The 13,894-nt window shown below is 35.1% G+C and overlaps 1 protein-coding gene across 3 annotated transcripts in view; it reads left to right on the plus strand.

Annotated features, from left to right (window-relative positions):
- The window catches only part of TRAK2 (trafficking kinesin protein 2), a 69,591-nt gene that overhangs the window by 32,076 nt on the left and 23,621 nt on the right, over nt 1-13,894 (plus strand). For 2 of the 3 annotated variants that reach the window (XM_010602479.3, XM_064286810.1), the window contains exons 2-3: nt 789-1,078; nt 7,814-8,008. In XM_010602479.3, coding sequence (XP_010600781.3) covers nt 988-1,078; nt 7,814-8,008 — 286 coding nt within the window. In that variant the 5' untranslated portion in view covers nt 789-987. Of the gene's footprint in view, nt 1-788; nt 1,079-7,813; nt 8,009-8,363; nt 8,444-12,239; nt 12,306-13,894 lie in introns of those variants that run through there. The other variant, XM_064286811.1, reaches the window with a different exon arrangement.

Raw genomic sequence — 13,894 nt, forward strand, 5'->3', positions numbered from 1 at the left:
CATCTTTAATTTATCACAGCCCACCCTCAAGGGATATTTTATTACCTCATGTATAGTATGAAAACCTTTCAACAGTTCAATTTTTACCTACCTGGCCTTTGTACTGGAAACCCTGGTGGCGTAGTGGTTAAGTGCTACGGCTGCTAACCAAAGGGTTGGCAGTTCGAATCCGCCAGGCACTCCCTGGAAACTCTATGGGGCAGTTCTACCCTGTCCTATAGGGTGGATATGAGTCGGAATCGACTCGATGGCACTGGGTTTGGTTGGCCTTTGTACTACTATTGTTATACATTCTATTTCTACATGTTATAGACCCACAATTTGTTATTATTGTTACTCTAAGCAGTCAATTATCTTAAATTTCTTAAAATAACTTTACTGAATTTTAACTAATGCACATGTACAATTTGATAAGTTTTGACATATGTATGCTCTTGTGAAAACATCACCATAATCAAAATAATGAACATTTCATCATCCCCAAAACTTTTCTCCTGCTGTTTGGTAATCCCTTTCCCAACCTCAGGCAGTCACTGATTTGCTTTCTGTTACTATAGATAAGTTTGGATTTTCTAGAATATTATACAAATGGAATCATAATGTATGTACTCTTTTTTTGAGGGGGGGGTCTGACATCTTTCATCCAGCATAATTATTTTGAGACTCATATATATCATTGTGTCTATCATTAAAAAACTTTCTTAATGATGGACGTTCCTGGTAATTGAACCGTTGTTACTAAAGAGCATGCTGAACTCTAAAGTCACTTGATGTGTTCTCTGTTTTAGGTCATGACTGTCCAAGATATGATAATCACATGAGAATGCTCCTTGCTGCAGATGTCATTTGAGTCATCAGAAAAATTTGTTGAAAAGAGAAAATCCATATGACCCAGATTCGTGTCTTTATTGAATGGCTTGATGGATTTCCTTTACTCGGGTACATACCAAAGCTGTCCTTCTCAACCAAAGCAAGAAAGGATCCTGCATGAGTCAGTCCCAGAATGCCATTTCTACATCACCAACAGGTGAAGAAAACCTCATGAATATCAATCACAGAGACTCGGAGAGCATCACTGGTGAGTCCTGTTTAATCAAGATTAGAATGCGAACAGGAACAGGATAAGATGTAAAAGCTTCAGTCCGGCCTGTAAGACCTGTCATGATGAAACCTGGACCTGTCTTTCTAGCATGGTCTCCTCAGAGACAGACTGAAGTAATCTCTCCGTTCTCTTATCTCCCATGGCATTATCAAAAACTGCGTTATCTGCTGTTCCTTGTCTATGTCTGACTCTCTGTATCATATAAACCCCTAGTGAAACAGAACTGTGTCATATCATATTCATCCTTTTATTTCCACAGGGCAAGGACAAGGTTACTTGTGTTTATATAACTTGCAAGCACTTAACAAAAATACCTGGCACATAAGAGGCTCTCCTCGGCTTACAGGGTATACAAATATATGTGGTGGTTATTGTTCCTGTGTGCCAATTCCGACTCATAGCAGCCCTATAGCCCAGAGTAGATCTCTGCCCCATAGAGTTTCCTAGGCTGTGATCTTTTACAGGAACAGATCACTAAGTTTTTTCTTCCATGGAGCAACTGGTGGGTTTGAACTGCCAACCTTTCAGTTGGCAGCCAAGTGCTTAACTATTGTACCATCAGGGCTCTTTACAAACACAGGTACAAGCCTATAACTTCTTATCTGCAAGGCTAAATTAAAAAAAAAAAGAAAAACCTCTGAACACTCAACCTCATTTGTTCACAAAACCTTACCTGTGGGGCTGTTTCTAAACTTACCTCACTTTATCCTACTTAGTTCCAATAGTCATATGTTTGTTGAAGATGTATTAATGTATTTAAATACGGAGTACTGCTATAAAAAGCAGTACTTACATAACATACAATAAATGCACAGTACTACTTTTAAAAAAAAATTCTGGTCCTGAAACCCATCTAACTCCGTAAGGTTTTTGTTTTTAAATCCACTTTATTGAGGTATCTTTATTAAGATATAATAAAATACACCCACTTTAAGTGTACGGTTTGAGGTTTGAGAAATATATACACTCACATAACCACCATTACAATCAAGATATAGAATATTTTTGCTCACACTTCTGGTTCCAACTATCAGTCTGCTTTCTGTCACCATAGAATTTCATATAAATTGAACCTGTGTCTTTTGCAAAGCAAAATGTTGAGATTTAGCTACGTTGTGACATATATCAGTAGTTTGTTCATTTTTATTATTGAATTGCAACTACTCAACTTTGCCTTTGTAACAGAAAAGCAGCCATGACAATACATATAAGAGTGAATTTCCCTGATGCCTGATGATTTTGAGCATCTTCTTCATGTGCTTGTCGGCCATTCCTATATCCTATTTTAGTTGTCTATTTAAATCTTTTGCCCATTTTTTAATTGTGTATTTATCATCTTACTATTCTCAGAGTTCTTTATATATTCTAAATGTAAGTCCTTTGTCAGATAAATGGATTGCAAATGTTTTCTCCCTGACCTTGGCTCGCCTTTTCATTTTCTTAATGATTCTTTTGAAGAGTAGTTTTAAATTTTATAGAGAATCTAGTTTTATCAGTTTTTGCTTTTATACTTAATGTTTTTTTGTATTCTTTCTGAGATATCCTTGCAAACTTCACAATCAATGAAGATTTTCTCCTCTGTTTTCTTTTTAGAAGTTTTATAGTTTTTGCCATTTATATTTAGGTCAGTGATCCACTTCATACTTAATTTTGAGTAGGGAATGAAGTCCCGGGGTTTTTGTTTTGTTTTCCAGTTGAATATTTAGTTGATTCTGCACCATTTGTTGAAAACACTTACCTTTCCCCATGTTGAATTACCATGTTAGTTTCATTGAAATCAATTATATATGTGATTGTTTAACTAATTTGTTTTAGTAACATTCTTATAGATTCCTTAGAATTTTCTACACACAACCTTATGTCGTCTGCCCATGAAGATAATTTTGTATATTCCTTTCCAATCTGGATGCCTTTTATTTCTTTCTCCTCCCTTATTGACCTGGCCAGGATCTCAGTAAGTTGTTGAATAATAGTGGTGATAGCAAACATATTCCCAATCTTAAGTATTATGTTAGCTACATTTCTTGAGAATGCCCTCTATCAAACTGAGAGTTTCCTTTTCTTCTTAGTTGGATGAAAGGCTTTTTAGCATCAATTGGTGTTGAATTTTGTCAAATGCTTATTCAGTATTTGTTGAGATGGTCATATGGATTTTTCTTTTTCAGTCTGTTAGTGTGGTGAAGTCTTTTGATTTATTTTTGAATGCAGCCTTGCATTCCTGAGAAAATCTCTGCTTTGTCATGATGTATTATTTTTATGTATTGTGGATTTGATTTGTTAATATTTTGTTAGGGGGTGCGTTAGTGTGTGTCTACATTCACGAAGACTATTGATTTGTACTTTTCTTATAACGTCTTTGATTTTGGTATTGGGGTAATTCTGGCCTCATAAAATGAGTTTTGAAATATTCTCCCCTCTATTTTTGGAAAAAGTTTGTATGGAATTGGTATTGTAGCATTTTCATCATTTTACTTTTAACTTATCTGAATCTTTATAAAGGGCATTTGCTAAATATAGCTTTTAATTGGGTCTTATTTTTTTATCCAGTTGTACAATTTCTACTTTCTAATTGGAGTGTTTAGATCATTTACATTTCATGTAATTATCAGTTTGGTTGAATCTACTGTGTTCCTAGCTTTTTATTTGCTCCAGTTTTTCTTCCTTTTTCCAATTGATTATTTTTTTAGGATTCTGTTTTTTTTTATTGACTTACTGGAAACCCTGGTGGCATAGTGGTTAAGAACTACAGCCGCTAACCAAAAGGTTGGCAGTTCGAATCCAACAAGTGCTCCTTGGAAACCTTACGGGGCAGCTCTACTCTGTCCTGTAGGATTTGCTACGAGTTGGAATCGACTTGATGGCAATGGGTTTGGTTTTTTTTTTTGGCATTGATGTATTGTTATACCTCCTCTTTGTCTTAGCTGTTGCTCCGGTTTGCAATATGCATCTTTAACTTTTCACAGTGTACCTTCAAATAATATTGTACTCTTTCATGAGTGACACCCTTATAACAATATTCTTCCATTTTCCTCTATTATCCTGTGCATTATTGCTACCAAACCTTTTATGTCTGTTTAGCTATACACATAATGCATTTTTATTATTATTTTGCTATAAACAGTCAATTAAATTAAAATATAAGAATGAAAGGTTTTATATTTACCCACAGATTTACTATTTCTGTCACGTTTTATTTCTTATAGACTGAAGTTTCCATCTGTTGTCATTTTCTTTTCACCTGGAGAATTTTATTTAACATTTTTTTTAATGTAGTAGGTCAGCTACAATGGATAGTCTCAGTTTTTAGTTTTCTGAAAAAGTCTTTTTTCATCTTTTTTGAATGGCGCACAATTCTAGGTTCACTTTTTTCTCTGATGCACGTTAATGATGATGTTCCCTTGTCTTTAACCCTGAAGCGTTTCTGATGAATAGCCTGAGATCTGTCTTGCCTTTGTTCCCTTATATGTAATGTGTCCTTCCTCCCCCGCCTCCCGCTTTTAAGATTTTTATCACGGGTTTTTAGCAATCTGATTATGATGTGTTTATCCTGCTTGGTGTCATTGAGCTTCTTTGAACTATGCATTTATAGTTTTAATTAAATTTGTAAGATTTTTGGTCATTATTTCTTAGATATTCTCTGCTCCCATCTCTCTCCTCTCCTTATGGGGACTCCAATTGCATGTATATTAGACTGCTTAATATTGTGACACAAATTGCTGAGGCTCTATTCGTTTTTGTTTGTTGTAGTCTTTTTTTTCTACGCTTCATTTTGCATAGTTTCCATTGCTTTGTCTTTAGGTTTACTATTCTTCTTTTCTGAAGGATTTCTAATATGCTTATATTTTCTGTATTAGATATTGTACTTTTCAGTTCTATTATTGTCATTTGAGTTTTATAGATAAAGGTATATCTTCTACTTGTCTCTTCATTAAGTTTTTCTTTAAATCTTTGAGCACATTAACACCTGTTTTAAAATTGTTGCATATTCTATCATCCGTTATTATAATGGTCAGTCATAACCATTCATAATCCCATCGCTCTCTCTGATTCATTTTTCTCCTGATTATGCGTTATAATCTACGGCTTCTTTGCATGTTCGGTACTTTTTTAAATCAGATACTGAACACTACGAATGTTACGTCATTGAGTGTTTGGATTTTGTTGTCATCAAGAGAAATAAGAGGAGGTCCTGAAACTATATGAGGCAATGTGACTGGAAAGAAGCGGGCATATGGAAGAGATATTTGGAGAGTAAAATGGGGGCGGGGAGAGGGATTGTCAAGCTTGAATGATCAGGATAATAACAAATAGTACATTATCAGAAATATGGAAGGAAATAAAAGGAGCTTGTCTGAGGGATATTTAGTTCAGTCTACTAAACAGTAACCCTACCCTTATTTTTAGAATTATTTTTTGAAAGTAGGGAATTGGTGATCTTAAATTTTCACAGAATTTCATTAATGCTTGTTAAAAGAAAACTTCTAGGGAATAATAGCTCTTTTAAGGAAAGTCACTTGTTTTCTTCATTTCCATTATAATCTGAATGCCTAACAGTCTGTGTTTCGCTCTGCATGTATGTATAGTCAGCTTCTCTTCCTGCAGATATTAGAGTGACAATCTATATGTGATGTATTTGTGGCAGGAAGATTTTATATAATCATATGGAATTTGTAGGAATAGAATTTGGTTGTATTTTCAGAGCTCCTTTAGAACTATATTTTAAGGTTTTAAATGTACCTTATCTCTGTCTCTTTGTGGGTATGAAGTCTCTGTTTGTGCTTCTGGGTAAATAGGAATGTGTGATATTGCCACCTCCTTGTATTTGGCTTATTAAATTGTCATTGATAAGGTACAAAGAGTAGAAATTTACTCTTTTAAAATGTGCTTTCCCAAAACGTAGTTTGTAATTTGCCAGAGATAGAACATGTTTCTTTATACCACCCACAAAGGAAATATGAGATACCTTTAAAAGAAAGTGAGAGGGTTGATATGATATCCTGTATTTTTCCTATTTTAAGCCCTAGTATTTTAAGCATGTTTAAAAGGGTAACTCTCCTTTTGTAAACTGCTAAATTTGGGAGGTTTTAAATGATGGGCAATATTGGAAACAGGAAGCCAGGAGCACACACATAGTCAGAAGAGCCCATATTTGTGTTGAGAGATACAGGGGTACAAGTATTCGATGAGTACCTATGCTATGTAAAGTATTACCCTAGGTGCCTTAGTATTTTATTTATTTCTCACTACAACTGTGTGAGGTAGGTGATTCTTTATTTTACAAGTGAAGAAAATTAAGGCTCAGAAAGGAGAAGTCATGTATGTAACATCCCATAGATAATGAGTGGAGGAGTCAAGTTTAGAAGCCCATGGTAAACTACAGGCTTTTTCCAATATTAAAAATGAAAAATAGGGAAGTAAGTACACCAGGCACCTGGGGAATTAGGAGGTGTATAGGACTAATGTACTAATGTGGTATGTTAGAGACATGGCATATAGGATCTTGCCTTCCAGGACAAATGGTCACCTTTTGTCATACAAGCAAACTGGCAGATAGTAACAGGAGAGGGCAGCGTGCTAGATAGGAAGTCAAAACCAAGTCTAGTGATCTTTAGCAAGTTACTCACTTCTCCAGTCTCAGTTTCCTTGTCTAGGAGGCTGGATTAAATGGTTCCTGAAGTGCCTTCCACCTTTAATATTCTGCAACTGTTTATGTGCTATAGGGACTTTAGACTCAGTTTGATCTCTAGATCTAAAAACTCAGTAGTAAAACAGTAATAATGGTAGCTAACATTTAGAGAGTGCCTCCGCTGGGTGCAAGCGTTGTGCTAAGTGTAAGTACTTTTCACACATTTATCTCTCTTAATCTATACAAAAGCCATGAGGTAGGTACAGAGACTGTCACCTTTTCCATTTTAGAGAAGAGGAAACTGAGGCCTAGAAGCAAGTAAGTTTCTCATTGTCTCATCATGGTATGTGTAGAGCCAGGGCTTAATCTCAGGACCGTATGACTTAAAAGTCAATGTTCTTTATCACTATATCACACTGAATTTGTATTCTGTGAAGGCTAGGGGAGATTTTTAGGAGAAAACTCTTTTTCTGAGTTTCTTCTCACATATTTAAGATTTTAAATGTACCTCATCTTTAAAAATGATAAAGTACTTATTCCAGTGCCAGCACTTAGTAAATGTTAATGCTATTTTAAAAATCTTTTTTTTAAATATTTACCTGTTGGGTCAAAATGTTATCTTTCCAATTTTTGAAGAATCCTCCCACAGAATTTAAATTCTGTTATGAAAAAACATATAATTTTATCCCTTTTGAGCTGGCTGTTTTGTGCTGGTTGTTTTTGTGTTGCTCTTTTTTGTTTTTCCAATCGTATGAGCTATTTGAAATCAAACCTCTTTTAAACAACAATAAACAGATTCATAAGAAGGAAATAAGAAATTTGTCCAAATTCTTTTTAAACTTTAAAAACATAGTTGGATTCACTATGTTTTAAGATAGGATATAATTAAAGTTTGTGGGTTGTTTTTACTTTAGAAGTCTTCTTATTAAAGGAAGATCAACTGTAGTACCAGGATATATTAATAAAAATTAGTAGAGAAATGATCTTGCCTAATGTTTCTTTGGTTGTCTTTTTTTTTGCAAAACTGATTTCCTAGATTTTCTCTGTAGCCTAGTAAATTGTTTTACATGGAATCTACTCTGCAGATGTCTGCTCCAATGAGGATCTCCCTGAAGTTGAGCTGGTGAGTCTGCTAGAGGAACAGCTGCCCCAGTATAAGCTAAGAGTGGACTCTCTCTTTCTATATGAAAACCAAGACTGGACTCAGTCCCCACACCAGCACCAACATGCATCTGATGCCCTCTCTCCAGTCCTTGCTGAGGAGACTTTCCGTTATATGAGTGAGTACGTTTGACTCTTTTAGAGTTTGTCCTTTGAAATAAAGATCATGGGTATCTTGGTATTAACTTTTTAAAATACATTTAGTAACCATTGTTTAGCATGTACCTACTTTAACTCGAACTGATAGAACAATATGAAGAGATGATTTTAATTGTATTATATCTGAATGCACAGTTTGTCATTCTTAGGATTCTGAGTGTCTAGAGTTGCAGACGTTTTCATATGTTTCCATTTTTCCCATCTTTTACTTGATATTTTCCACAGACTGAGTGGGAAGGGGAACTTAAAAAAAAAAGAGAAATTATTTAAAATTTTAATATGCTTTATAACATGCAACATTTATTATTCCAATAGTTTGGTATCCTAACCCATCAGCTGTTTTGAACAAGGGGATACTGCATGGTTTTAAATCAGAAAAGGTGTGTGTCAGGGTTGTATCCTTTCACTGTACTTATGCAATCTGTATGCTGAGCAAATAATCTAAGAAGCTAAACTATATGAAGAAGAACACGGCTTAGATACATAAGTAGTTTTAATAATGCCAAGGAGAAATAAGTACTTACTATGTAGGATTTGAAGCCCTGGTGGCACAGTGGTTAAGTGCCCGGCTGCTAACCAAAGAGTTGATGGTTGGAATCTACCAGCTGCTCCACAGGAGAAAAAAATGTGGCAGTCTGCTTCTGTAAAGATTTACGACCTTGGAGACCCTATGGGGCAGTTCTACTGTGTCCTGTAAGGTCGCCATGAGTCAGAATTGACTTATTGGCAGTGGGTTTTGGTTTACATAGTATTTACTATAAAAACAAAAAAAAAACCCAAATAGGATCTATTAATTACTTAAGGACCCATAAACAAAAAAAACCAAACCCATTGCCGTTGAACTGATCCCAACTCATAGTGACTCTAAGAGTAGAACTGCCTCATAGGATTTCCAGGGGACGGCTGGTGGGTTTGAACTGCGAGTGTTTTGCTTAGCAGATGAGTTTTTAACCACTGTGCCACCAGGGCTTAAGGATCCATAGAGACTTGAATTTCAGTGAGAGGTTGAACTAGATTTGTCCTGAAAATAGGTCTGTTTACACCAACCTCTTAGAAGTGATGAAATTGAATAGAATAATTTTAAAACTTTATGATAAAGGAGACCTTGCATTTGATCTCTTGTTCCAGAAAAAAACCTGCAGTTAAAGCTGAGCTTACTTTTTTATTCATTCATTATAAAAACGTTGTATACATAGTAGCTGTTAGACTGTATGATAAAAGCCTGCAAGTTCAACATTGCTATGTTTATGAATTTACTTAAATGTTGAATTAGATATGGGATTGCATTGGAAACTAGACATTTTCCCAGTGAATCCTTCAGTGTGTTTAATGCCACATTATAGAGAGTGGTTGTTGTGAAATACTTATTTTCATAGTAGTTATAACTTGCTTTTAATAGTAGTTTGCTAGAACCGGGTTACTTACTGCTCAGGAGAAAACTGTAAACATAATTAAAACTTGAATTGCAATATCAAGAAGTTCAAATAAAATTTTATTTCTATCCATAATGTTTTTCTTAATTGTTGAATATTAAACTAAGGCTCTTAAGGTTTTCTTAACTAATTTGATAGGTTTCTTGCTTTAGATTTTCTGAAAAATGTTTTTTAGAGGGAGTACTATTTTTGTTTTTTAAAAAAAAAAAAAAACTCATTTCCCTTTGTTCCCTGAGTTGTTTAAATTTGTGAGAGGAAAATTTTAAACTGAAATTTTACTGGAATAAACTTAACTTTTATTTTGATAAGGTAACGGAAAGTGCTCCTTACTTGTGCCATGTCCCATAGGCCACTGTGAGGCAGAATTGTACCTAGAAAGATGTCTTAGATCATGATTTAATGGAGCTACTTTCAGGATGAATTGTAAATAAAGATATTGGAAAATAAAAAGTAAGCAAATTCCAAACTTTCGAGTTTTCAGAACTTCATATAAAACAAATCATTACTTCTGGTTGGAAGGTCTATATTATTTTAAGCTCGGCCTTTGAAAAGCTTTGACTTTTATTGGCGAGAAAGGAAATATGACTGATAGTATTTAGGAAGCATTAACAAAGGACCCCAGGTGGCATAGTGGTTAAATGTTCTGCTGACAACTGAAAGGTTGGCGGTTCAAACCCACCAGCCGTTCCATGGGAGAAAGGTGTGGCTGTCTACTTCCGTAAAGATTACAGCCTTTAAACCCTATGGGACAGTTCTACTTTGTTCTGTAGGGTCACTAGGAATCAGAAATGACTCAACGGCAACTGGTTTGGCTTTTTTTTTAAACCACAAACCAGGTCCTAAAGGTTAACAGATTTATAATTCCTCTAGATCCACCCCTCTCAACTAGTTCCACAAGAAAATTAAATCATATGCCCTAAGGCAATTGTTGTATAAATGAATTACTTTATAACCTAAGCTTTGTGCTGTCCTTGGGAGAACTGAGAAAATTATCACTCAGATCATTATCTGTGGGGCTTAATTGTCTCCTGGAATCCAGTTGAGAAAAGCTGTCTGCCCTACATAGTATCATCCATCAGTCTCGCTTTTTTTCTTTTTCAGTTTTTTTTGAAGGCAGTTTTTTGTATTGTAGAAATGTTCTCTGTATTATAGCAGCAGGTGCTGTAGTCATTTCTTTGAGGTTGGGTAGGGGGTTGTTTGTGTTTAGTTCTGTTTATGTTTTTTGAGTTTTGCGGGGGGATGAGACTGGAGAGTGAAGAAAGTTTAGAAGTCTTGAAATTCGGTAATTGTGGTAGAAAACTAGATCTTGAAAAGGAACGTATCAGAGAACTATTGAGCACCATCTCATATAAATGACAGAGATATCAAAGTGGATTAACATTGGAGCTTCCTATTCTGAAAATTATGTGAGATGGGGGTGGTTGATGTGAAATCATGCAGGTTAGAACATAAAGTAGGGATTAGTGAAGTGTTTATGTATATTATGCATCTGCTTATATTTTTTTCAGGAACATTAGTTTCTGCAAATATTACCCCAAAAATATTGAACCATAATTAGCAACCTTAGGTAACTGAGTTGCAAAATTGTTCTGTAAAGATGCTTATCATCTCTCTGATGTATATTTTTTTAGAGATTTAGGAAAGTTCATGTCTGGCTGGAAATAAGCAAGGATCATTACTAATTTCTGTAGCATTTAATGTTTTTATTTTAACAGCTGAGAACTGAAGGGAAAATAGGATTTGATAGGATTGATTAAAGTCAACTTGCATAGCTATCTCTGTATGCTTGGTCACAGTGAAGAATTGGTCTATGGCTTTTAAAGCATTTAATCAGGTGCCTAAATACCAAGAGAACAGAGCTTTGCCCTGAGTAATTTTGGAATCTTCCCAAGCAGCATGTCTTATCAGGAGTACTGTGTTAAGGAAGAGAAGTGAGAACTAAACAAGCTGCAGAAAGGAATCCATTGTGTACCTATCTGGTTTGTGACTGACATCTCTCTGTGCAGTTGAATGTCTGGGGCTTGGTAATATATAGGCTTTTTTCATATAAAAAGTGAGAATTGGAGAATTGTGGTTGCACTACCTAACTCCTTTGCCAGAATAGATATTTACGCATTTTCAAAATCATTTTTGGGTTTTGAAACCTCTTAATGAGAGTTGTTTCTGTTTACAAAGCTAGCCTTTCTTTTTCATGGAAAGTTAGTTTAAAAAAAAAAGATAACAAATCAACCATAATCCCTATCCAGAGATCACCAGTATTAATATTTTAATGTATACCCTTCCAGCCTTGTTTATAGATAAATGCATACTCACTTTAAAAAATAAATTTAGAATCTGTGCTGTGTTTACAAATGGATGTTTCATCAATTAAAGGCCTTTCAGTGTTAATGGGGCTATTGCAGAAACAGCCCGGGGGGGTTCAGTGGTTAAGAGTTCCCCTGCTAACCAAAAGGTTGGCAGTTCAAATCCACCCAGCCTTTCCTTGGAAACGGTATGGGGCAGTTCTGCTGTGTCTTGTAGAGTCACTATGAGTTGAAATCAACTTGACAGCAACGGGTTTGGTTTAGTTTTTGGTAGAAACAGCGGCATAATGGCAAGAGCTCTTTACTGGGGATGAGAAAACCTAAATTTTTTTCAAACAGAGATGAGTGTTGTTATCACCTCTATATTATAATCCCGGTTTTGCCACTAATAACCACTTGCTTTGTGGACTTGAGCATGCCACGTAATTTCCCTTGATCAAGATTCCTCATACAAGAAAATGAGATCGTTAAGTAGATGACTTCTCAAGGTTCAGCTTTAAATCATCAGACTATGATAGATGGTAAGCATTTTTAGGAAATCATTTCTCATAAAACATATTTAACTCTAAATATTTCTTTACTGTATTACTACATCCTTCATTCCCTCCCCTTTTATTAAAGCCATAGATATTTGGATTTGATTTTTACCTCATTTTATTATTGAGACTGAAGTAGAGAAGACTATTCACTGTATCTGCCTTAATATTTTTGTTTTTGTTTCTGCTGTGCTACCGAGTTAAATTGTGATAGTTACTTAGGCCTAAAGCCTGTTTTCTTATCCCCATGGTTAAGTTATGGAGCCAGTTTCTCTACTTGTAAAAATAAGGTCTTTTGGAGTAAAACGTTTCTTTATAGAAAAATTTTTATATTTTAGTTTTCTTATTTTCATTTTAAAACTTTTTTAGCTATCTTGTAATGCCATCAACCCAGCACTTTGTTTTATAACAAAGTGTGTTATTTGTGGTAGTTATGTTCAGTAAATCCCCCTCAAACGCTGATTTAGTGATTACTGAACCAGTCTTGTTCAACTTCAGTGTTGGGCGACTTAAAATTTTCACCCTTCTGGGCATGTGCATGTTAGTGAATGCCTGGAAAAGCGCAGGAGTATTGGTATTAGACTTAAAAATAAATTTTAGCGAGTAGGCATATTTGCAAATACGGAATTCGTGAGTAATGAGAATTAACTAGCTTTTTACTAGGACGAAGGCTATTGCTGGAAACCCTGGTGGCTAGTGGTTAAGAGCTACAGCTACTAACCAAAAAAGGTCGGCAGTTTGAATCCACCAGCCGCTCCTTGGAAACCCTATGGGGCAGTTCCACTTGGTCCTTTAGGGTCGCTATGAGTCAGAATGGACTTGATGGCAACGGTGTTTTTTTTGTTAAGGCTATTGTTGATACTTAAGCCATAAGTAATTCCCAGATTCAGTTGAGGCAGCGATGCTAAAAAGCAGTGAGATAAGCAAATGGCTATTGAAGGAAGAAAAATTAAAAACTCAGATAATCAGCAGTAAAGCATATTTAATGCTGTCTGCATATGCCTAGCCTTTTGGGCAACCTAAAGTGTTAGTTAATGTGGGATTAAGGAACTAGTTAAATAACTACAAGTGACTTAAATCATTGTATCCATTGTCAAATCTGAATTATTTACAGAGAGTTTAAAATCAGAACTATATCATACGTAGTCCTGTTTAAGGAGTAGTTACTGTAAACAGTATATATGATAATTAGCAGTTTACTGAATACTTTAATATTCAATAGATTATTCCATTTGACCCTCCTAGTGACCTTGTTAAATGAGTGTTATCACCTCCGTGTTATAAATATGGAATCTGAATCTCATTAAGTGAGTTGTTCAAGCTCACTCAAATTCATGAATTCAGCTTTCCTGCTCCAAAGCCTGTTCTTTTCACACTTCAAGACAAACTATAAAATTGGCCCTAATCAAACACAAATTCATGTGCTGGAGTAACATATCATTAATGTGTCCTAAAATCAAAATATTATTCTCTTTTATTAAGCTTATATCATTAGCTTAAAAAGATACTGGTTATTGTTATTGTGGAATTACTGGAGTTTATCTGCCCTTCCCTTCTAAGCTAAATTATCCAAG

The sequence above is a fragment of the Loxodonta africana genome, chromosome 6, assembly GCF_030014295.1.
Source record: "Loxodonta africana isolate mLoxAfr1 chromosome 6, mLoxAfr1.hap2, whole genome shotgun sequence".
NCBI lineage: Eukaryota > Metazoa > Chordata > Mammalia > Proboscidea > Elephantidae > Loxodonta > Loxodonta africana.